Source organism: Rhea pennata, chromosome 1 (assembly GCF_028389875.1).
Source record: "Rhea pennata isolate bPtePen1 chromosome 1, bPtePen1.pri, whole genome shotgun sequence".
Classification (NCBI taxonomy): domain Eukaryota; kingdom Metazoa; phylum Chordata; class Aves; order Rheiformes; family Rheidae; genus Rhea; species Rhea pennata.
The window spans coordinates 66,456,951-66,480,314 of NC_084663.1; the positions used below are offsets into that span (position 1 = coordinate 66,456,951).

The following is a 23,364-nucleotide window of genomic DNA, read 5'->3' on the forward strand; positions in this document are numbered from 1 at the left end:
CTTTTGAGTTTAAAAACCTTTTATTTTGAGTGGAAGGCTTCAATAAAAGATCCAAGCCACTGTTCCTCTAAGATCTGGCTGATGCAAATCCTGTCACACTTAGGTTTGCTGCTTCTTTTCATTGGTGTGTTGTCTATTTACCACTTACTTTAATTCCTAGGGATTTTTTCTCATCCAGCCTACTATTCCTCTTGCACTAGTGTTGCGCTTGATTTTGTTTCATCTTCTTTTGCCTAAAAGGCTCAGCTTTGGACCAACCTTCCTCCCCGCAGGAGCATCCCTGTCAAAACTCTTCAGAGTACATGGAAATGAAGTGCTCTGGCTGAAGCTGGTTAGCTAGGGGCATTTCTCTCACGCTGTGTTTCTGACTCTTTTCCTGAGCTTTTTCATTTGTAGTGTCTCCCATCTTTTTTAAAAAAAAACCACACACCCTGCCATCCTCCCCCCCCAAAAAAAACAAAAAACAAAACAAAACAAAAAACCCTGAAGTGTGTCTCTTTTTTCATACACGGTAGTTCTCTTTGCTTCAGAATAAATTAGTTGGCACTCCCTGCATGGTCTGAGGTGATAGCTGAAAGATTACCAAAATATTTCAAATATAATGAAAAGTTTTTTTTGTGTCCAGTTTGAAAAGCGCTCTCGATTAGGCCTAATAACTCTAGACTAGATTTCTATTAGTGTTGTTTTCTATTCCTGATGAAGAACTGTCCTAGCTGAGTTCTTGAATACCGCTCATTTCTTACTCTGCATACGCTTGAAAGAGGGTAGTTTGGAGGGTTAAGTCATCCGAGTCGTTCACTCATGTCTCTGTTAAACCCTGGGATGTATTTTACTCTCTGTCTATACTTTGGGAAACCTCCTACCAGTGCAGAGCTGCACAGCGTCGCAGGCTGCTTCTCTGCATACAGCAGGACGTTCCGGTCAGGAGCGGGATGGTAAAAAGTTCTGTGAGATGTTAGTTGCCTTTGTGGTATTGCTCTTACCAAGACAATATTTAAGATTAATTTTAAGACAAACTCTTCTTTGTTCACAATGTGGCTAAAACGATACCTGGTTTGTCAGTCTGTGTATTGCCACAGTGGTCTGACTCTTTCTCAATCTTCCAGACCCTTTAAAGCAGACAAATCTAAAGCCATGTGAATAACACATTCAGCATCCTTAACACAGGATTGCTCATCAAACCACACCTTCTAGTCTTTGACTAGAAATTTCTAACATTTTTGCCATTTCCAAGGTGCTGTCTCTTCTCAGTCCAGTTGCAATTTCTGTTTTCGTTTCCTAACTGCGCTGGAAAGCCATAAGCTGCTTGGAAACCCAGCCCTTAGCTGGTGCTCTTGCAAGCGATGACTGTCATGCTCTGAGGGAATTGCTCTAGCCTGGGAATTGGTATGCCTCTGTCTTCTTGTCCGTCCCCATTATGCAATCAAGTAACAAACCATTTAAGCCTTTTTCTCCATTTAGTTCCGAGATATTCAGATAATCGCATTGTACAGTACTATGAAAAGGCTGCCAGCCCAAAGTACTGCTATGCCAGGAGAGCTATGCTGTGCTTGGGCTAGCCATCATCTAAACGTTGGTGCAAATGGGGCTTATTTTCTTTTTATTGCTGTAGGTTGTTCATTGATCTTTGAGTGGTTTCCATGTAGAACTTTAACCGTTGTTGTCATTGGTGCAGCTGTGTCATTTTTGGAGTACAAATGCTTATTTTCCTAGCACACGGTAGATGCATCCGTGAAGACTATTAGGAGATTACACCAGGCTCTGAAATCTTGCATGAACTTTTTCTTTCATACATATCACACAATTGTAAAAGGAACGGAAGATCACAGGAAGCTTAACTGATTGTCGTACATTAATTTAACTCATATAAATCTGCATGTGAGCCTGCTACAGTAAAAGCTGTGGGATTTTTATGAGGTGTGGGATGCGCTGAGAATTTCCATTAAGTGTTGCTTGCTAGAACAGATTATCATTACTATGCCATGCATTTCTATTTCATAACATGTTTTGTTTTTGTCAGTCTGTTGAAAATAATAAAACAGATTAAGCTAAACAAGAGCTGCCCAGGGATAACAACAAGGTCTATAAAAAGAGAAACTCTCCAATTATGGTTTACAGTATTATTAAATCATAAGAGGTCTTATAAAAGGTTGAATGAGTCCTTGTGTGTTTAAGTGGATAAAAACCATTATATTAGTGCCTGGGGTGCTGGTGATTATATAACGTGACTGGCTTTGGGTTTTAAAGAGGGAATTGTCTTGTAAACCCTAACTCTGGCAGCATGGTCTCCTTTGATTCTGGGTCTTGTGAGGCTGAAGTCACCAAAGCCCATCGTTTTCCAGGGCTTTTTAGCGCTCTGCAGGTGAATTACTTACCTGAGGACACGTGTCCCTACCTGACTTGTCTAGAGGAGGAGTAAGTGCCCTTTGCTTGAGAGTAGTGTTGTGCAAAGCCCTGGCGCTGCAAATACCGCTCCCCAAGTAAGTAGCTGGGGCCCAGGGGAGGGAGGGAAGGTGGTTAGCTGGGCCTGTGTTGCCTCTTCTTTTAAGAGCAAAAGTAATTTGCTTTCTTTTGGAGAGCTCTTTTACCAGTTCTTCGCTGACGTGTTTATTCAGCGGACCTTCAGCAGTCGGTGCCTGTGAAAGTCTCTGAGACTGCAGCTACGTAATTACTTTTCCTTGATTGGGAAGTGGAGTAAAGGGAAAGCTGCCACGTTTGTACCATAGGTGACGAGGCAAACTACACCAGAAGCAAAGGATCACGTGCACTGTGCTGCTCCTGAACGACATCTGTTAGCCTTAACAAAAGCAAGGGATTTTTGTGTTAGGGCATATGCCTCTTCTTGTGGTATACTGCCTGCTTTGGCATGTAGTTTCGGCAGTGCTCTGCCTTGGGTCTAATTCCGCAAACTGTGGTTGCTGCAACAGTCCAAGACACAAAGATGGTGCTGGCATTAGAGTCTTTGCCTGGATTTGTGTTATCATGCAGCTGACTTCTCCCTGAGGGGCACAGTGATCCACGACGTTTTTTTTTCCGACAAATTTTTCTACTGATGATGGTTTAGGTGGTGCAGATCAGCTCTATTAGAAGATGCCTGTGATATCTCCTAGTATCAGGAGATTGTTCCTTGCTATACTTGCTCTACCGCTCTTTTCCCCAGGGGCTTTTGAGTGCCTTTGTATTTGAAATGTTACTCCCCACTTTTCTGCAGCCTGAGCGTACTCTTTCCCTTCAAGGATGCTTTCAGACTACAGGAAGGCAGCCACATGCATGGCTGCAGGTTTTATCTACAGTTTCACTCCCATTTAACAGCCTTGTAAGACACTCACTCATGTCAGGCGGTGAAGGATCATGCCCTGTGGTGCCAGTTACTTTAATCCTTTCTATACTTTTGCCCAGGAGGGAAGAAAGACCCATTTGAGTGTCTTGCTACCGCCTTGATCCATGCATGAGCTCATCGCTGATCTCCCCCCCAGTCACCCTTCTGAAGGCTGTGGAGGACGTCCTGCAAGGACTGGCATGGACACAGTGCACTTTCGCCCCACCATTGGCAGTCGTTGCAGGGCAGTCATCAGAACCGTGCCAAACTCTTATTCCCTGAGCGTTGCACAGAGGGCTCCCCTGAGGAAAGACCTCGCTTGTCTGAGAGGACGGTGCCTCCCTGGTGGGCATCCTGTTCCTAGGAGCATGGTCGCTTGTTTTATTCAGCCCCACATAGTTAGGATACTATTTGCAGACACCTTCTGGCTTGACAGGCAGTTCGAAAAGTCTGGTCAGCCCAAAACATATGTTTTTATAGCTAAGCTCTCTTACAAGGCTGTAACATTTTCATCTTTCTTACAGGCAGTGCTTTAATGCTGACAAATGTTCATACTGAAATGTTTAGGGTTCTCTTGCTGCATGTTAGAAAAGATGGTAGTATTGGTGCCTTTTGGGCTTACGACATAAAAAATGAAAAATTTCCCCATCTGTGGGCCAGTTTAGAAATGGGAATGTCAGAAAACCTCCCTCTGCTTCCCGTGGCAGAATACTGTTCTTGTTCATGACCTTTGCGTTGGAGAACGACCATTTATTGAAGGCTGATTTTGATATTCCGATCTCTATTTTTCTTCCTTTGCTCACTGGGCCATATATTGTGGGTAATTACTGCAAGACTCTGTGGTAACACTAAGGCCTGTAAACAAAGCAAAGGTTGAATCTCTGCAAGGGTATTACAATTTAGGAAGGGACAAGTCTTTTTGATTGACATGCTTAGGCTCTCATTGCCCCGCGCTGAACTTCCTTTGCTATTGCTCTGTTGTGGAGCAAATTTGGCTTTCCATAGCATGCTGCTCTTTATTTTATTTGATTTTTTTATTTTTTGGAAGGGGTGGCTGAGCGTGCCAGGGAGCTTTGCGACACTCTTGTGACTCAGATTAGAGCTGTTTGGAGCCCTAGATTTGCTCACCCCTGTTTGACATATAATAAACTCAACCACTGTTAACAGTTCAAAATCATTCTGCTGGGATAGTTTCAGGACAAAAGAATGTTTTCTTCATTGCTATTTGGCCTAATTTCTTATGACAAAGAGCTGTAGCAGCAAAAAAAAAAAAAAAAAAAAAACTGCTGTGAAGATAGCACCTGCACACATTCGCATTTAATGGTCATGGACCAGCAAAGATGGTATTCAAAACACACACAGAGGCATGCTTGTGCTCAGATTTTGCTCTTTACTGGAAGGCTTATTCTAATAGCATGGTGGTGGTCTGTTGGTGTTTTGTTGTTGTTTTGTTCTTCTTTTTTAGAAGAATACACAGAGTGAAAGCCAGGCAGTGAGGCTACATAGCTGTTTTCAATATGTTACAACAGGTAATTCTCAATTCTTACAGGCCTTTTGGGCTTTGTGTTTTGCCCAAGAAGGGGTATGAAGAGCACATCCCACCTTTGGCATAGCTGGCCTAATGAGGACAGGAGAACTGACCTCCTACGAGGTCCTCATTCTTTGAGCAGTGAATGTTGTATACCTTGACTTCAGCAAGGCTTTCGATGCTGTCTCCCATAACATCCTCCTAGATAAGCTCAGGAAGTGTGGGTTAGACGAGTGGACAGTGAGGTGGATTGAGAACTGCCTGAAAGGCAGAGCTCAGAGGGTTGTCACCAGTGGTGTGGAGTCCAGCTGAAGGCTTGTGGCTAGTGGCATCCCCCTGAGCTCAGCACTGGGTCCCATCCTGTTCAACTTCTTCATCAGTGACCTGGATGAGGGGACAGAGTGCCTCCTCAGCAAGTTTGCAGATGACACCAAGCTGGGAAGAGTGGCTGATACACCTGAGGGCTGTGCTGCCATTCAGAGAGACCTGGACATGCTGGAGAGCTGGGTGGAGAGGAACCTCATGAGGTTCAACAAGGGCAAGTGCAGAGTCCTGCACCTAGGGAGGAGTAACCCCATGCACCAGTACAGGCTGGGGGCTGACCTGCTGGAGAGCAGCTCTGCAGAGAAGGACCTGGGAGTGCTGGTGGACGACAAGTTGACCAAGAGCCAGCAATGTGTCCTTGTGGACAGGAAGGCCAATAGTCTCCTTGGGTGCATTAGGAAGAGTGTTGCCAGCAGGTGGAGGGAGGTGATCCTGCCCCTCTACTCAGCCCTGGGGAGGCCTCATCTCGAGTACTGTGTCCACTTCTGGGCTCCCCAGGACAAGAGAGGCATGGAGCTACTGGAGAGAGCCCAGCGTAGGGCTATGAAGATGATCAGAGGGCTGGAGCATCTGCCCTATGAGGAGCGGCTGCGAGAGCTGGGCCTCTTCAGCCTGCGGAAGAGAAGTCTGAGGGGGGATCTTATCAATGTGTACAAGTACCTGAAGGGAGAGTGTCAAGGGGATGGGGACAAACTCTTTTCAGTTGTCCCATGTGACAGGACAAGAGGCAGTGGGCAGAAATTGAAGCACAGGAAGTTCCATCTGACCGTGAGGGGGAATTTCTTCCCTGTGAGAGTGACAGAGCACTGAACCAGGTTGCCCAGAGAGGTTGTGGAGTCTCCTTCTCTGGAGATAGTCAAGGCCCACCTGGATGCAACCCTATCTAACATGCTTTAGGTGACCCTGCTGATTGGGGAGGTTGGACTAGATGATCTCCAGAGGTCCCTTCCAACCTTTACTGATTCTGTGATTCTATGATTCTTGCTTGTAGACCTCTTTTGCTGGATGGTAAGTAATGGTCAGACATGATCCATGTAGTTAAATGAAAGATTTAAATGAGTGTTGGCTGAGGTTGTGTTTTTAGTGATTGGTCCTTGTGCCCTGGCCAAATAGAAAAATAGGAATTCCTCACATTGTGGTGTGTGGGTCCATATTGCCTGATAACCTGAGCATCTGCTGTCTCCACTGTCCTCACCCACCCACCCCTGGCCCACAGAGGTCTTCTCCAGAAATTGGGCTGCCAGAGCATACTGTTGGTGTTTTTAAAGGGACTGTGCTCCATCTAGCTGACTTACACTCAGGAATAACTTATATATATAAAGAGCTGGTCTTGCGGGTGGTCCTTGCTGTTGTGTGCATCTGGGTGGGGATTTTGCTTAGACTGTCATTTGGAGCAGTTTGACTCCTTTCTGGACAGAGTGGCCTGTGTTGCCCCTCATCCCGGGGGGGTGCTCTGAAACCAAGATTTAGGCCTGAGGTTCCCACTGCTGCAGCATACTTATAACTGAAGCTTCTTCTGAGTGTCTGTTACTGCTGTTGTGTTTTTGTCGTCTGGTTCTGGCAGAAATGAGGGAAAGTGGTGCGGACTACAGACCTGAAGTGGTTTGCAGGAGAAAAGGGAAAAAAACCAAAGACGCCTCCTCCCTTAAGTATTCTTGAATCACACAGACTGGTGTCTTTTCAAAATGTAGTTGCATCAACCTGTGCTTCGAAGTGACAGGCCAAGTCATGCTGAAATCACGTTTCTCCCAAACTCTGCCAGTTTCAGCTATTGCCTCCACAAATACTCCATCTGGGACAAAACTGGCACGGCAAGGGAGACTCCTGTTAAAGTTAGACTGACCTGGAAAACATGTCCCGGGACAGATAGCAGGCTGCTTGTGAGTCAGGAATGTAGAGAGTACTTATAAAAAGCATATGTTGTCTGGCCTTCACAGACACAACACAAAAAGGTTTTTGTCTTGCAGAAACTAAGGTGTTTGCATAGTAGCAACAGCTCAGTGGCATTGCTGTTGAACCATGGTTAGTGTGGCAAAGCTGAAACCCCAGTAACATCAGGAAGAAGGGTTACTATCCCCTTAACACCTTTACATCTACATGCAAAATATTTAGATTGATTCTTTTCTTCTTTACAAAGTATCTTGTCTTTTTTTCCCTTTTCTTTTCTTTTTCTTTTTCTTTTTCTTTTTCTTTTTCTAAGAGTGCTTTGACATTATTGCTTCCAAATTCCTTGTTTGTATATGGAATCCTCATTATACAGAGATACCATGTATGCAGGTATTTGTCTGAATGTACAGATACGGTTAATTCGGAAGAGAGTCAAGTTATCTTCAACTGCTCATAAAGCAAAGGCTGTCAGCAGCTGCTAAGCAAGTCGGCTGTAAAAAACAGCGACCAGAAGAATGTGTGAATACGTGTTGTGGATTAAGCGTCGAAACAGCTACTTGTTTATTTTCTTTTTATGGCAGCCACAAATAATGAACCCTAATTGTCTCATCAAGATTGAGTCTAAAGAGATGTTAGCCAACTTAAGTCGTCACTGTACTTACCATAAAAATGATGCTGACTATTAAAGCAGCTTGATGGTGTAGACTTGATTTCAGTACAGCACTTAAATAAATGCTTAGCCTTCAGTACGTGAAAGTATTTTGAAAGTTAAATGGGAATAAATGTGCCTGTAACCTCAAGCATATGCTCCAGTGCTCTACTGAATCCTCGTTGTTCACAAGTAAATCATCTATTCCGTAGTAGAACATAACTACCCAGACTGTAAAGCTGCCACGAGGCAGAGACTGCCGCAGAAGATGCCAACAGAGAAATAGCACAAGTGGTGTACTTCTAACACTGGGCTGCCTTATTTCCTGCTACAGAAGCACATATATTGCTTAACAACAGTAAACTTAACTTCACGTTAGGGCACGAGCCTCTCCCATCTTTGTGTTGTGAAGTTTGCCAAATTCAAGCACATATTTTAAAAGGAGAGTCGGGGAAGTGGTTTCTTTTTAATCAGATAAACCAGAAGTTCAGAGTAATTTTCCCTAATTAGTTTAAGAGCACTTATATTAGAAGACTGCAAACAAGGCAAAAACTGTAAGCTGGAGTATTTGAAAGACATTGTGCCATTACGAGGTCTAGTAATGGTTCTGTTTTGTTTTCTTGCAGGCTAAACATATTATTGGCTGGTATGAAACCCTTCTATTTCCATGCAGTGAATGTAATTTTACACTGTCTAGTGACTCTTGTGCTGATGTATACGTGTGACAAAGCTGTGTTCAAGGACTGTCGACTTGCTTTTGTCACAGCGCTGTTCTTCGCTGTGCATCCCATTCACACTGAGGCTGTAAGTATGGGACATAGAGGCTAGAAATAAATGTATGCTTTAACTTTTTTGAAAAAACTCTGAGTTGTATAGAATGTGGTACTTGAGATATCTGGAGGATCAAAGGTGAAAGTATGCTGCATTTAAAATAATTGTCAGGAATCATTAAAAAAAAAAGTGTATTAATACTTGCCGTTTTTCTGCTCTGGTGCTAAATTCTCACCGACAGTCCTCATCAGTGATTCTAGGAATGAATGGACATCCGCATTCGGATGACAGCAATGAGGAGTCCCACTGTCTCCTCAATCCAAAGCCCTTGGTGAGGCAGCCATCTCCTGCTGAGACATTGTTCCACCCCTGGAGTCTTTCTCCATAGTCCTCAATTTAAGGGAGAAAAAGTGAAGGGAGCATTAGCGTGTATTGTGGACAAGATGACTTAGATAGATGTGATATGGCATGGATTAATTTATGTTGCTCTCAATTAAAAGCTAGGAATATCGTCCTTGGAAAAAGTCGTTAGCTTAATAGCAAAACATCATGGCAAGTTTGCAGTGTAACAGCTCTTTGGGGTTTTTTTTCTTTTTATTGTAATAAAACATTTAAAGTCATAGTTATTCTAAAACTGCAGTCTGTTACTTTTGAGATTGACTTTTGCGGATAAAAAGATTCTTGCTGTCTTTGGAAAGGAAATATGGTGTCTAGCTAGCCGTACTTTAAGAAGAAATGCATCTTTCACTTAAGATACTACAGACATCATAGTGTCTTGTTGCCTTTGTAAATTAGTGAGTGAAATGACTCCCATGGCTGAGAACTTTTGAGGAGAGATTACGTTAATAATGAAAAGCCCTGAGCTGTACAGTTACTCCCTGCGCTGCCTCATGTGAGCTAATCAGCCCGGTTCCTTTTGATAGTACAACTTCATAATATAAGGGAGGTTTTAGAAGAGGCGCTCTTTGAATTTATTTTTGTCTGGGTCAGAACTTAAAAAGGTTAAAGTAAATGCCAGAGCACTGAGATAGCTTAATTGTGTAATCTCCAAAGAGGCAAGATTTCAAAGGGCCTTTTGTTTGCTTTGTGTACAACTTTTAGATCTTTATGAAATGAAATGTTGAAATATTTTGTAACAAGAATATTTATACATTCTTTTTCAGTATTTCATTTCTTACATAAAAGAATTAATTAGTATCAAGACAAACTCTCCTAAAATAGCTAATTCAGAAAGACAATAAATTACATACCACTTTATTACATTTTGATGATAATGTTTGTTCAAATATTAATTCTTAAGTCATTTCTATGCGGTAAGTCTACTCCAAAGACTTGTTGTTTCATAGTCTTTAACAAATCTCAGTTCTGGGAATTAAGACATGTATCTCATTTGAGCCTTACTATATATAAAATTAAAACACATCCCCCCAAAAATGGAATTGTTCTATGCAATTTTATTAATATCTTAAAAATGACTTAAAGAATGACTTAATTGTTGGGTTACTTGTTTGTTTTACCAAGGGAAAAATGCAGCAGACAAAACTGAGTATTTCCTACGCTAGCCAAATAATGTTTCAGTATGATGAGAAAGGATAACACTTAAAGATTTAAAAAGAAAAAAAAACTTGATATTGTCGGTTAGCATGAATCATTGAAACAGACACTGAATATACCTGCCTTTTAAATAGCTGCTTTTACATCTGTGTTTCTTTTCTTCTTAGGTAACAGGTATTGTAGGCAGAGCGGATGTCTTAGCCTGTCTACTCTTTCTGTTGGCTTTTCTCTCCTATAATAGGTATGGATCTTTGATATCAATTTTTGTAATGTGATGAGATGCTCTAGTCTGGTGAGGAGACAAAAAGAAAATCTGTCAGTTTTGGTTAATGTTGGCAGAGTTGCTTCTCCCAGCACTGTGGTGCGTCGAAGCGCTCTGGTCCCTGCTTCCAGTTGAGTGCCAAGTAAGTGTTGCTTATAAAAATGAATAAACGTGAGAAGAGAACTCAGCATCTGAGGTGCCCTCTTTCACTGGCATTTTTAATTTACTACGCACCAGACAAGCGTTTGTAGAGCTGGACCTAAATTATTAAGAAATGTTTCAACAGAAAGCAACTCTGTCTGTGCGCAGAGTGAAGAACGGTGACGTGTCTGCTTTTGGAGTACGTGGCGTGACTACGGGGCTCTGCAGTATCCCATCTACGAGAACTGAGGGCTATCTCGAGACCCGTAGCTGTCCTTTTCAGTTCAAAACCGGCGTTGTTTGCTGGTCCTAAAGCTGTAACTGAAAAAGTATAAATAAGAAATAGCTTTAATGTTGCAGATGGGGTTTCAGTCCCTTTCGTAGTGTTATTTCATTTAGGAAATGCACAGTGTTATTATGGTCACATGGGGAAAAAAGATGCTGATGCCCTCTGCCCTCCCCCACTGTGTCTGCTACAAATCTGTAACACCGTGTTCTTCAGAAGGCTTCAAAGAAAAAATTGCTTGTCACCCCTGTAGGGGTTGGTTGGTTTGTTTTTGTTTGGCTTTGATTCTTTCCCTTTCTTTCTTAGCTTCATCCTTCTCATGCGGGTTCAGTGGCCAGTTTTGGAATGATTAGGACACATCTCTGACTAAGAGAAGCATGGGTGGGATGAGGGATTTTTGCTTGTATGGTGCATTTTGTCACATAAAGAAAACTAAATGTGTGTTCTGTATGATGCAAAGCAGGTGTTTTTTGTCCATTCTGTCTTTCTACTTATTTACTTATTCTGCCTTCTTCTTCCTTACTTGTCTGTTTTTCTTCTCTACTCAAATTCTTGTTGCATCTGTTAATTTTTATGTCTTTTAATGTCCTAATGCGTAAACCTTTTTTATCAGCCAACAGTGTAGATTATTCATGTCACTTATTACCATAATCTTAAGAAATTAAGGAAAAGTGCCTCAATGTTTGTGTGAGTGCAGTAAACATGAAATTAATAGAGGAACTGAAAGATCTATATCAAATTTGTTTTTCAGGAGCGTGGATCAGCTCTATGTTGGGGAACATTTCCCTCCCACTGCCTCCCCATTCTTTTTGCTGCTTAGTTTATTTCTTGGGACGTGTGCAATGCTGGTGAAAGAAACTGGAGTCACGGTGTTTGGCGTGTGCTTGGTTTATGACTTCTTTTCCCTCTCCTGCAATGGACTCAAGCTGTAAGTAACTTGCTATGCTTGCTATGGTTTTCAAGCATTATCACCTTTATGTACAAAATTTGTTGTTATTTTTATATAGCACAGTGGGACATAGTCTTGCCCTGCTGAATTACCTGGCACGTTTGACAAATTTGAAAGACACAAAGATTTCATTCTATATACTTTATTGTTACTTTATTCCTGTGTGATACTTTTGCTGGGTAAATAGATCAGATTAAATGTGAAGAACTGATCTCTAAAAGCCTCATTTCACTTACAGAGAGCTCTGATAAGTCTGACACTTAATTCTTCCATGAGAATTTTGACTGAAAGCATCAGCATCTTAGAAATTCTGTGGCTTAACTTCTTCCATTAGCAGCATCTGCTTAATTATTCAGTCACAATGACAGTTGTAGAAATATGGTTTGAATTTTAGTAGTAAAATTGAGTTCGATCATTTCTGTCCTCACATGAAAGAGAAAAGGGAAAATATGCAGTCAGTTTTGGAATGACTGGAATAATTAGCAACTCTCAGCAGTCACTGGAGGAAAAATCAAATCCTTTCAGGGCTGTATCACTCACCGACTTAGTTTCACAAGTAATTACACAACTCTGTCTCCACTGAAAGTCATAAGTCTTTCAGCTGATAGAGGCTATTTTTTATCCATTTCTCCCAAGCCAACCTTGGTGCAGATCTATCGCCAAGTGAGCGAACATAACAGCTTATTGCCGCTGAAGATGGGAGGTCTCACTCTTGTTGTCACATTGCGTGTTCCTACCTATGCTGTCCCACGGGCTTTGGAGCTTGTCTCACCCCTGCCTGAGCTCATTTTTCTAGGTTAAAAAAAAATAGTGAATTCATGTTCCTACAGTAGCGAATTAAATCACCTCTGAGAAGGGTTTGGGGAGCGCCAGAGCCAGCACAAGGCAAGAGCAGCAGGATGCAGGGAGGAGGAGAGGGACTCCCCTGCCTCACGAGCCCCAGGCTGTTGGACTGGCTCCATGTGCATGTTGGTGCACCCGCACGCGCCTGCTTTCCGCGTGTCCCACGCTCTGTCTTCCCTCCCGTGTCAGCCCTTCCTCTAGATCTGATGGGGTTTGGAGCGAAGCTCCGGCCCCTCCCTCTGGCCCCTTTTGCAGTAGTAGCAACCGCAGGGCAGGCACGACAAATTGGCAGAGGATTTCTTCTGTTTTGAATAGATAAGTAATTCATATCCCTGCAAATGGTGGGCAAGTGGCCAGCGAGGAATTTTCTGGGGACTGACGGCCAGCACACATGCAATGCATGCATTTACAGTGTGTCAGGTGGCGTTCCAGGAACTGTCTGGCTAAAGATAACAGAAATTTTAATTAATCAGGGGAAAATCTGTGCATTGTCCTTTTTACCTCTCCCCCCAGTCTCCCCCTTTCCTTAGGGTCACATTTGAACAGCCTCTTCAAGCTTTTTCCTTGCTTCAGTGACATCCAGTAGCCCAGATGTAGCAGTTTATTTAGCTTGCAGGAGCGAAGCTCTGTGGCCCGCATGTGCTCCATCTAAATATTTGGTCTAATTGCAAGTATCAGGCACTTCTCTATTTGTGGTGCTCCAGATTTTATGATTGTGTTTGATTCTTTAGGGGTATCAGAAAACTGCCAGCCTTCTATGTGCTGCTGAAAGTCATCTCCTTCTGTTCCTTCCTCTAGCCTATACTTTTTCCAGATTTGTTTTTGTTTAAACTAGCCAGAAAACTTTTTGTTGCAGAGAATAACGGGCTAAGAATTTTACTAGGTTCTTCCATACTGCTCTCCCCATCACACTGGGGAGAGCAGCTTTCATACTGGAGGGCTCCTCTTGTGGTCTCTAGTTCTAGTTAGGAACCAATAAATTCTGTCTTTCCAGCATATAGAGACTTTTCGTTTTGAACTAAATAAAGTGTTGACTGCAGTAAGGTGTGCTGGTAGCCTAATGTGCAACCCTTTGATAAGTAAACATGTGAAAAAAGATCAAATCCTAAACAGCTTTTCTCCTCTTTCCCCTTCCCTGTCTTTTTTTTTTTTTTTTTTTCCCTTTTTCTCTTTTCTCTGCTGCCCAATTCACTGCGTAATCAGGAGAAGTGGAGGGGTCCACCAGAGGCCTGCACGGCAGCCCGCGGCCTCTCCGTCAGCCTCGCGGCAGACGCCTCTGTCGGGCAAGGAGAACGGAAAGCACCGCTTTGCTCACCGGGGCACCTGGAACGCCTGCCACCCCGCAGCGCCTGATGAGCCGCGGTCCAGCGGCCTCTCCGTGCCCAGCAAAGCCATGTGGGCCATTCGTAGGTACTGCCGGCTACCAGCCATTCCGTTTTGTCTTTTTTTGATTGTATCGTACTAGATATTTTATACTTCATCGTATTTTACCATGTTCAGAAATGTTCGATTTACCTTATGCATTCTTATCCTGAAATATGCTGTGATTTTCCTGATGGTGCTGGGGAGGGAGGACAGGAGAAGGTGGAAGGAAAGGTAAGAGAAGAAAGAGGAGGGAATCAGACGGAGTATTTCTTCCGCTTAGGAGGAGGGGAATATCTGAGGAATGTAGATGCCTGGAGACTTCCTATGCTATCATGGTATTTGTAGGCTTTCCTTCCCAGTTTGATCACAGAGAAAGTCAAATCTGTAATGCTAGTTTGAATTTGAAGAGTGGGAATAGGCACATGAATTCCATGACATCTGAAGCTGGATGAGGGCAGTGCGAGCAAGATGTTATATGATATTGCTACATATATATGTATGCACATATGAGTATAACTTCTGCATGTGTGTGTTTGTGCATGTATATGAAAATAGAGGTAATGTCTGTTTTTGCTTTATGCCTAAGAATTTGCATATAAATGGTGAGAATTGGGCTTGGGCAGTTATGGAATGATTTTTATTTGTGACATGTAGCCGTTCTTAGCACGTTCAATGTGCATCTCACTCACTCAGGAAGGGCTCCCCCTTAATTCAGGGCTGTGCTCTGACGAGGAGCCAGGGCTTGGCACCCTTACCCGTTTTCCCATTTTAAATAGCACTGAGTTGATAAGAGCATTTAGCAGGCCGTGACTCATCAGCCATGTTGTGGATCTGTGCCTAAGTGTTTTTTCTTGTAACCTTGGCCTTGTGCAAGCTCCCCTGTAGCCCCTGCCCAGCTTGCCCTTGGCTTTCTTCTCGCTTGGGTTCTGAGGCTAGGCTGAAAGTCACAGTGTCTTTGTTCAGCTCTGAGGCTCCCTAAGAGACTCTGTGAAACAGATACGTGCATTTAACCCAAGTGGGAAGTGCAGCCAGCCTGAAGGATGTACAGGTGTATGTAGATATAAATAATTTTATGCACACACTGCCTGTCTAGGAAAACAAGACAGCTTCTCTAAAACGAGCAGTTAACTAAAAGCCCCATGAATATAGAATGAAAGTGTTCTGGCCACAATGCCGTGATGGCAAAGGCTTTTTTTCTGTCACCCAAAGACCTTTTGGAGTCTTCTCTGAAACCCAGCAAGGATTTTGTCAGTGTGTTTCTGTCTCTGGAGGAAGCCACGTCCCTTCTGGGTTTATTTTCCTCAACCATTGTCCTGCTAACGGAGTTCTCTCCTTTGAAAAGGACAGTTCACTCTTGATATCCAAGTGATGCTCTAATTGTCTCTTCCAAAGTGTCTTCAAGTATTTTGCATTATTCAAGTTCTGAAGAGCCACCTAACTCCAGTGAGCTGACAAGCTTCAGCTGATTCCTCCTTCTAGAAATGCCATACTGCAGGATGGTGATTTCTGTAGGTTGAAACGCAGCTGTCCCAGTGAAAAATACAGCAGCTTTTAGAATTAGCATAATACTTTGTTACTGGTTTTTGTTTTTAACTGCAGAATAGTCATAATATAATTTCAATTAGAGACCTATAACTGTGAGTTGCCCCACACTACCTGTTCTTTGGAGGAAGTGGTTCATTCCCTAAATAAATCAGAAATTATCTATTGCAGTTCCTTGTTCACGTAACATTTTGCACCTGAGCAGGCCCTGTATAGCATTTCTGAAGTCTGGGAAAGTCGAGGATGTTTTACATCCCACATATTGTTCCTTATTAACCAGTTCAGTAAGGGCTGGCTTTTTTGTTGTTGTTGCTGTTTTTTAAATAATCTTCTTGCTGCCTCAATATTGATTGTATATAGGCTGTTATATGAAACCCATAACTTTCCAGATCATGGAGCTTCCAAGCTGCAAAATGATAATCCTAATGTTTTGTCTGATTGATCTGACTTGTGCGTGGTTGTTTTTTCGGTTTTGTTTTTAACAAGGAGCTGAGTGGGTTTGGTTGTGTTGCATCTATGTGTAGGAACCCATGACAGAAGAGTGAAGAGGAGCTCAAGACTTTTCGGAGTAGCTGAGTGCCAGCTGCTCCAGCATTGAGAGTCTTTTGATAGTTGGAAACAGCTTCTGTTTGTTTTTATTTTTTTATTTAATTCCTTTCTTATATCCCTGATGCTATCTAAATGCATCTCATAGTATCTTGCCTCAAAATTTTAGTAGCTGATTACTATTCCAGGAGTAATTGGAGCTCAGACACTGCTGCAGCTGCTATTCTTGACCTTTGTTCTCTTCCTCCTTCTTTGAAGGCTTTCTCTCTGTTACTTGTAGTTGTTTCCTTTTTTTCTGTGACAGATACTATGGCAGAAGGTATCAATATAAGAAATGTCTACTGTCTTGCTCCATCTTCTCCTTCTTTGTTTCTTTCCCTGACTTTGCTTTATGTTAGTTCCAGACTCCCCCTTTTGGGACGTTTCATTTTTCACACTGAGGAAAGCCTCCGATCTCCTAACTTCTTGAGGAGAGGCTGCAGAAGTTGTGGTGCAGCAACTGTGCACGTGGAGCAGCTTTAGGGGAAACGTGTCCAGGCGGCCAACTGGCATTTGCTTTTCTGCAGCTGCCTCTTCAAGTTTTTTAAAGGATTTCTGCACTTGACAAATCAAGCTCTGCCTGTACATAGCCACTTTCTTTTTGAAAAGGAGCTCTTATGGTGTAAGCTTCTCAGCTTCTCTTTTCTGACTATGTGCAAAACAAGTGCAATTGCCTGTTGTGTGATGGCTCACTGTGAGATGCCAAAGCTCATTTGGCTTAATCCTCAGTGGCAGAGAGGAAAGTCTATTATGGCACATTTGTGTGGCAGTTATGCTTGAGACCTTTGGAAGAAAGCATGGGAAGGGCTGATCTATGCTGCTATAAGATAATATGTCCCAATGTTGTATTAGGATTTCCTCTGATAGTCACATACATACACATGCACACACACACACATTCACTCACTCCCCCCTAAAGGTTTCCTTCTTCTATGCTGCTCTCATACCTTACAGGAGGTGGTCCTGACTTTGATATTAGTGGTCCTCATCAGGACCATACACAGGAATTTTGGCCTCTCAGAGCCTCATTCTGCATTGCCCTGAACTAATCCCTTGAAAGGATGGAAAAGGGAGCAGCAGGGTGGTGTAGTCATGCTGCAGTGACGTGACCTTGGTAGATACGGTCAAGCTAGGTTCATGGCAAGGAAGAGCAGGCCTTGTGGGCTTATGGTCATTCCTTCCTTCCTCATGTGCTCTGACATCCTAGATATTTGCATTTAGGATTTGCCAAATAATGACAAAATATTGCTGAAATGCTATTAGTGTTTCTCACTCATTAACTTGCTGTATTGCTGCTGTAAGTAAGCTGTCTTCTGGCTGTCATACTCATTAAGTAAGAATTATCTTGTGTGTTTATCACAAGCTTCATTAGAAGCATCCCTGTGGGCTGTCCAAATGCATCTTTTAATATGGCTGCATAAACTGAGCCATTTGAGAGAGGAGACTAAAATGGGGTATTTTATCATAAGACAGTTGTTCTTTCAGCTGATATGAGCAATGTTACCATTGCCCAAAGTAATCGTATTTTAAAAAGAAACTTCTCTAGAACACTCTTGGCAACCTTCTTTGCTGGTTTTTGCCTTGCTGCAAATACTTTTTTCCTCTAGAGGCCAGATAATATCTTCTTGTTGGAGTGTGACTATGTTCATGGAATAACAGCCATATAGAGCTTGAACAATATTTGACCAGTGCCTGCTAGTCTAATGTTGAAGTTTACTAGTCATTTTATTTAAAAAAAAAAAAAAAGAAAAAAAGCCACCACAAGCTTTACAATTTGAAGAGATCTTCTCCATTATTAACCACGCTGAAGAGCGCTTGCAGTTGTAGGAGACAGCAGGATTAAATGTACCGCAGCCCTGCTGACTCTCAAAATGACATCCATATCAAATGGAGGTCTGTGGGCCACTACCTAATCATGACTGTGGTCTTTTTCTTCCTTCCATTTGCTGATTCCTATCTCAAGACAGATTAACGTGATTTAAGCACTTTCTACACACAGTCTTTCTCTAGTTGGTATTGGCACATTATGTGAGATGAATTAGGCAGCACATAAAACAGTTGCTCTATTAAAATACAGTCCATCTTTTTTAAAAAAATGACTCCTTGTTATATCTGATAAAAGATAGGAGGAAAAAAAATAGAAATTGCCATCAAATATACAAAATTAATTACTCAGTTTCTCCTCTGTAATCATTGTTTCTCTGACTTGTGTAGATCTTTTCTGCAGCAAAAGGGAGGGGAAAAGATTTTACACATTTCAAAAACACAAGCTGGAGGGCAGATTGGGCAAAATCAAATAGCTTCAAGTACCTTATTTAGTCTACCAGACTGTTAGTTGTAAGCTCTTTACTTAAATAAAACAGTTGTATACTGCTTAGTCTGTACCCATAAGTAATTATAATGTCATCAATTAGCTTTCCATGTAATAATAATTTATTATGTGTCTTGCTACTAGAGCTAACTGCAAAATACAGGAAAATGCAATGGAGGAGCTATGGGAATCATTCTAGCCGGCAGTAACTAGAGTTAGTTATGTAAATTCTTGGTGCAGGGAGATTTCTGTTCTTTATTGTCATTTGCTCTCATCTTCACCCATCCAGTGAATGTGTGGGTTGCAGTTCTCTGTGTGTTCAGGAGTGAAGGATGAGTTAGTCCGGAAGAAAGTGTAGATCTTCTCACCATAATTTATTGCAATTTTGGAGGTTGCTGGCATATTCTCCTGAAATGAGGTAACTAGGATCTCTTACGAGTTTTATGTATTCCCCTGAGTTTTTGGTTTTAGGGCCTCAAAGAGGCTGTTATGACCCTAAGCCCTCCCATATGATGTAAGCTGAGAATACAAGACAGGGACTTCCATGACAAGCTTCTAACTTCTGTTTGGGTTAAAGCCAGAGCTTCAGTACTTTCCCTAGGATGCTACAGTGAACATATAGGTACAGTGTGGCAGCGTGCTTACACGTGCCCTATGAAACAGTGGTGTCAGTAGCAATACCTCTTTGCGCATCACAGCGATAGATTGCTAGATCCATGAAGGCGATTAGCAAGAACGCCTATGTAAAGCAGCAAGTTGTCGTGGCTGCTTGTGCAAGTTGTGTCTGTGGTTACTGGCTATCATTCTCTTTCGAGTTCTTGAGCTCACTGGTAACTGCAAATTGAGATCTATTTCCTGACGTGTCTTTTTGTCTTTCAAGGCTAGTATAGCTATAGCCGTGTCACGTCACACAGAATTAATACCTTGCACTAATCATTGCAAAATGTTGCCCTGCTCATGACCTCTCCCTCATACCACTCAGCAACCCTGATGGTTTCAGGCATTATAAATTAATCTGTGGCAGGCCCAGCATCTCAGCTTCAGTTGTTCTTGTAAAACAAGACTCTTCAGTATCTTGGATGCTTTTGAAACTGAAATCTCTGCTTGCTTTTGGTGATCCAGAAACTCAGTTTTATCACGTATGCTTTTGGTGCTTTAACTGGTGAGACTCTTCCTGTAGAATTAGCAGTTGACCAGTGTCCAGTGTGCCATTTTCCATGTATACAAACTACTGCTTAGTTTATTTTTGTATTTCTTTTTTATTTGTTTGCCAACTGACAAACTGGGAGAAGAAGCAGGCATACTTGGAGCTACTCCCAAGAGTGTCACTTTAAATCTTTGTATATGTGTGAGATTGAGCAAGCTCACTGTGTTATAGCCCTGCTGGATCCAGGAGCAAAATACTTTGATCCAAAATTCGGTGAAATCCGTTAGGTTATAGCAGGGAAAAATGTGCTCAGATGACTAAACCGGCAGCAGTGCTGTTTCCTTTTGCAGTAGCAGGGCAAGGAAAATGGAAACAGCCTAGCGAGCAGGGTGCGTTCCAGAGAGGGCTGTGCTGGCCTAGAGATTGATGTGCTAGGAGAAAAAGTATGTTGAGGTCATAACATATCTTCCCTGTGTCCTGGCACGGTGTGTGCTTTCTGTATTTGAACTGAAGCAGATGCTGTTCTCCCACAGGAAGGAAGAGCTGAGGGGCGAGTGCTGTTGCATGTGAGGTGCAACAGGGTAGCAATTGCGTGGTTTTGATTTGGCTTTTCCTCATGGACTGCTAAAAGGACTTCTATTTGCAATCTCCGTGTAGCAGTGTTTTTTTTTTTTTTTTTTTTTTCCCCAAGTAACACACTGTAGTGCATTTCTGCTTTAACATGAAATTCCTGTTTAAACAGTAGAAGTCTCAGCTGCATGTTTAATACTTCCCCTTTCAGCCTTCTGTAATGCTACCTGCCAAATTCCTAACTGTTACAGGCAGAACAGAATGATAGATTTCACAGATACAGGATTTACATTTTTTACTTTACATTTTCCTGAATTTGTCGGAGTTATGTAGCAAGGTGTGGCTCAGAGTGTAAAACTCCGTGCATTAGAAGTGGAACACAAAAAGGCCCTTACTGGTTAATACAAGTACTAAGAGTACATTTTCTGTTAGGTTTCTTACAACTTTCTTAAACTTCAGTAAGTCATTCTTTGTTGTGTTCACATTCCCTGAAGGTCAGTAGTGGTTGCATTCATATAAAAAGTACAGCTTAGAAAGCACCTCCAACAAAACATTAAGGTTTAATTATTACTTACTTATTATTTTTTTGGTCAGGGCCAAACATTCAATAGAAGAAGCAGCTGGATACTTAACAGTAACCATCTGTCTAACGAGTCCTTGCCGTGCAACAGCAAAATAGCGAAGATGGGATCTGGGACTTTGCAAACATCAAAGCAACAGTTAGTGGAGAAGCTCCCGGACAGTGACCTAGTTCAGCATTCAGTCTATGGTGAAAAAGGTCTGGGAGTCTAGCAGTCAAAATGGTTCTCTGCTGTGGGAAAGCAAGTGGGCATTTTGTAGTAGAGCCAGCGTAGACTTTTCCCTCCCTTCCTCTTTCACTGGTGATCTTCTTAGGGTTGTGAGGTGTTGAAAACAAAGGAGCAAGCTCCTAGTCTGCAATGCTCTGAACAAACTTTAGCGTTAAATTTCTTCCACATAAAAGGAAAGAAAAAGGGAGTGCCACATTGTCGCTGGACATACTTGATTATGGGGAACTGCAGTTTAAAATTGAATGGAGAATAGGACAACACAGTTTCACCTTGAAAGACAAGCGGGGCCTGGAGTCCCAAGACCTGGGAAAGTACAGCGTGTGCTGAAGGAGAATGGGCTCAGTAAGCATTGCTGTTGTTTTGGTAACTGTGGGGTGCATGTCTTCTGTGGTGCTGCATGCTTTTTGTTTTTAATTGTAGCGAGGTTGCGAAGGCCCTGCCATTCTTATTATTTACTAAGTTTAAATTAGGTGTGAAGTTCAGCCCCCTTTGGGGAGGAGTATTGCAGAGGTAATTTGGGGGGCTAGCTAGAGCTAGCATGAGAGCTAGCTCATATTGCTTCCTTACCCTTTTAAGAAATATTCACTAGCAACAATGTGTGAGTCTTGTTCCTGTCCTTCGCCTGTACCCAATGATGTGTATTTATCATCTTGCTCAGGTGGTACCTGAAGCTACCAGTGAGTTCCGTCTAAGTCCAGTAACACATGGGAGAGGGACACCCCTATTGTTAAAGCCTGGGATTCACCCTGGGATTTATGTGCTCTTGTCTGTGACTGTCGTCAGAATCCTAGTGTAATCTTGGGAAAATAATTTCATCTCTCTGTTCCCATCATGTGTGATGCAGAAGGAGGCACAGAGGTGCTTCCTTTCTACTTCCATTTGTGTGGTGTGGTTGTTGTTTTAAGACTGTATATTTCTAAGGTCTAGGACTGTCTCTCTCAGGCATACTTGTGGTGTTACGTGTCTTCATCTTGGAAATCTGCAAGTACTTCCTCAATAGAAGTAGCTGAACTCATTGCTTACTAACTAAAGTTTGTTTAAAGATAGTACCACTGCGGTATGATGATGACTGATGTTACCTGCACACACACAAAAAGACATGTTAAGACATCATTGGAGTTGCAAAATCATGCACCCACCAGGTAAGAAATGTCTGACTGCCTGATTTAATTTTGGCTCTTTTGTATATTTATACTATGATAGTCTTTACTTACATGATCATGCAACCCTTTTTTTCTTTTTTCCACATGATCCCTGGTCTGTTCAGTGCCCAGAACGGCTGGTGCTCAGTTAATGAGCAACTATTCAATATTTTGTTTCTTTTTTGTTCAGAGTGTGGCCCTGTGCCCTATTTACTTCATGCTATTCAAGTCCTGCAGATTTATTTCTCCCTGAAAATTTTTCTGTGTACAAGCTACTCAGTGCTGGTATTTCTCACAGTTTGTTACTTCAATCTGTACTCTTTAAAGTGCTTTTGGCATAGTTTCTGCATGTGTAATTTCCTTGTTTTTCAAAACAAGGAAAGTGAATAAACAGACATTTTACAGTGAGCCACATGCATGTGAACAGTTGGATTGATACCATGAGGTCCACCTTGCAGACATCTGCCGCTTGAGCTAGCAGACTAGCTGGTGACAGCAGCAAGAAGAGCTCGGTGGGAGACTGTGTTAGAGGGGATGGGAGACTTTTTCCCCTTAGATATTTACTGGCAGAGAAGGCACAATGACATCTCTCCCTTCCAGACTTGGGGGAAAAAAACACGTGTGTGTGCAACAACTTCTCACAGCCCCTTCCTTCTTTTCTCCCCAGCTTGTTGTCTTGCCCTGTCTACACTGGCCTGCCATCATCTCTTCCCTTCCTTGTGTCTCCTTATGAGCATTTAATTGCTTCCAATATTTGTTCCTTAGGCTTTGCTTTTTTGTATCTTGTTACTTTACCCAAAAGGCTTTTTTATTTTTTTTCCCTCCCCAGTGATAAACTCCCCTTTCCAGGATCTTTCCCATACTCCTAGTCCCAAAGTCCTTGGCCAGCCGGTTTGAGGGCCCCTCACCTATGTCCCTGTCCAGTTTATCACATCCCACATTGTTTCCTTTTTTTCCAGTTCATATATTCCCTCAAGGATGGGTTTAAGCCCCTGCGCCCAGCCAGTTGACGTTTTCCTCTCAGATCTCAGCTTTCCGCAATAGCTATCTCCTTATTTATCTAATTCTGTCTTTTGCATGGGTTGCTGGTCTGTGCCCTGCCTTTCCCAGTTTCCTTTTGACCTCTCTTTTCCAGCTTTGTAGGTTCAGTTCTCTGCTTTGCATCTATATTAGGAAATTTCCCTTTGCTTGTTGCCTAGCTCTGAGGAGGAGAGAGCATGGAGAGCCACGTAAAAACCAGGAGCCTGCTCTGTTGTGGTGCTTGGTGTGGCATAGAGTCACAAGTGTTTGTATATATTGTTGGTTTATTTGTATATGCAAAAGTAGGTATTGTGCATGCAATTGCTAGAATATATTTGACTTCCTTTGTTAGATTATTTT

At 42.4% G+C, this 23,364-nt stretch overlaps 1 protein-coding gene across 1 annotated transcript in view; it reads left to right on the plus strand.

Moving 5' to 3' along the window:
- TMTC1 (transmembrane O-mannosyltransferase targeting cadherins 1) overlaps nucleotides 1-23,364 on the plus strand; it is a 149,829-nt gene that overhangs the window by 7,422 nt on the left and 119,043 nt on the right. The window contains exons 2-5 of the mRNA XM_062590415.1: nucleotides 8,334-8,511; nucleotides 10,200-10,273; nucleotides 11,473-11,649; nucleotides 13,717-13,923. Coding sequence (XP_062446399.1) covers nucleotides 8,334-8,511; nucleotides 10,200-10,273; nucleotides 11,473-11,649; nucleotides 13,717-13,923 — 636 coding nt within the window. The remainder of the gene's footprint in view (nucleotides 1-8,333; nucleotides 8,512-10,199; nucleotides 10,274-11,472; nucleotides 11,650-13,716; nucleotides 13,924-23,364) is intronic.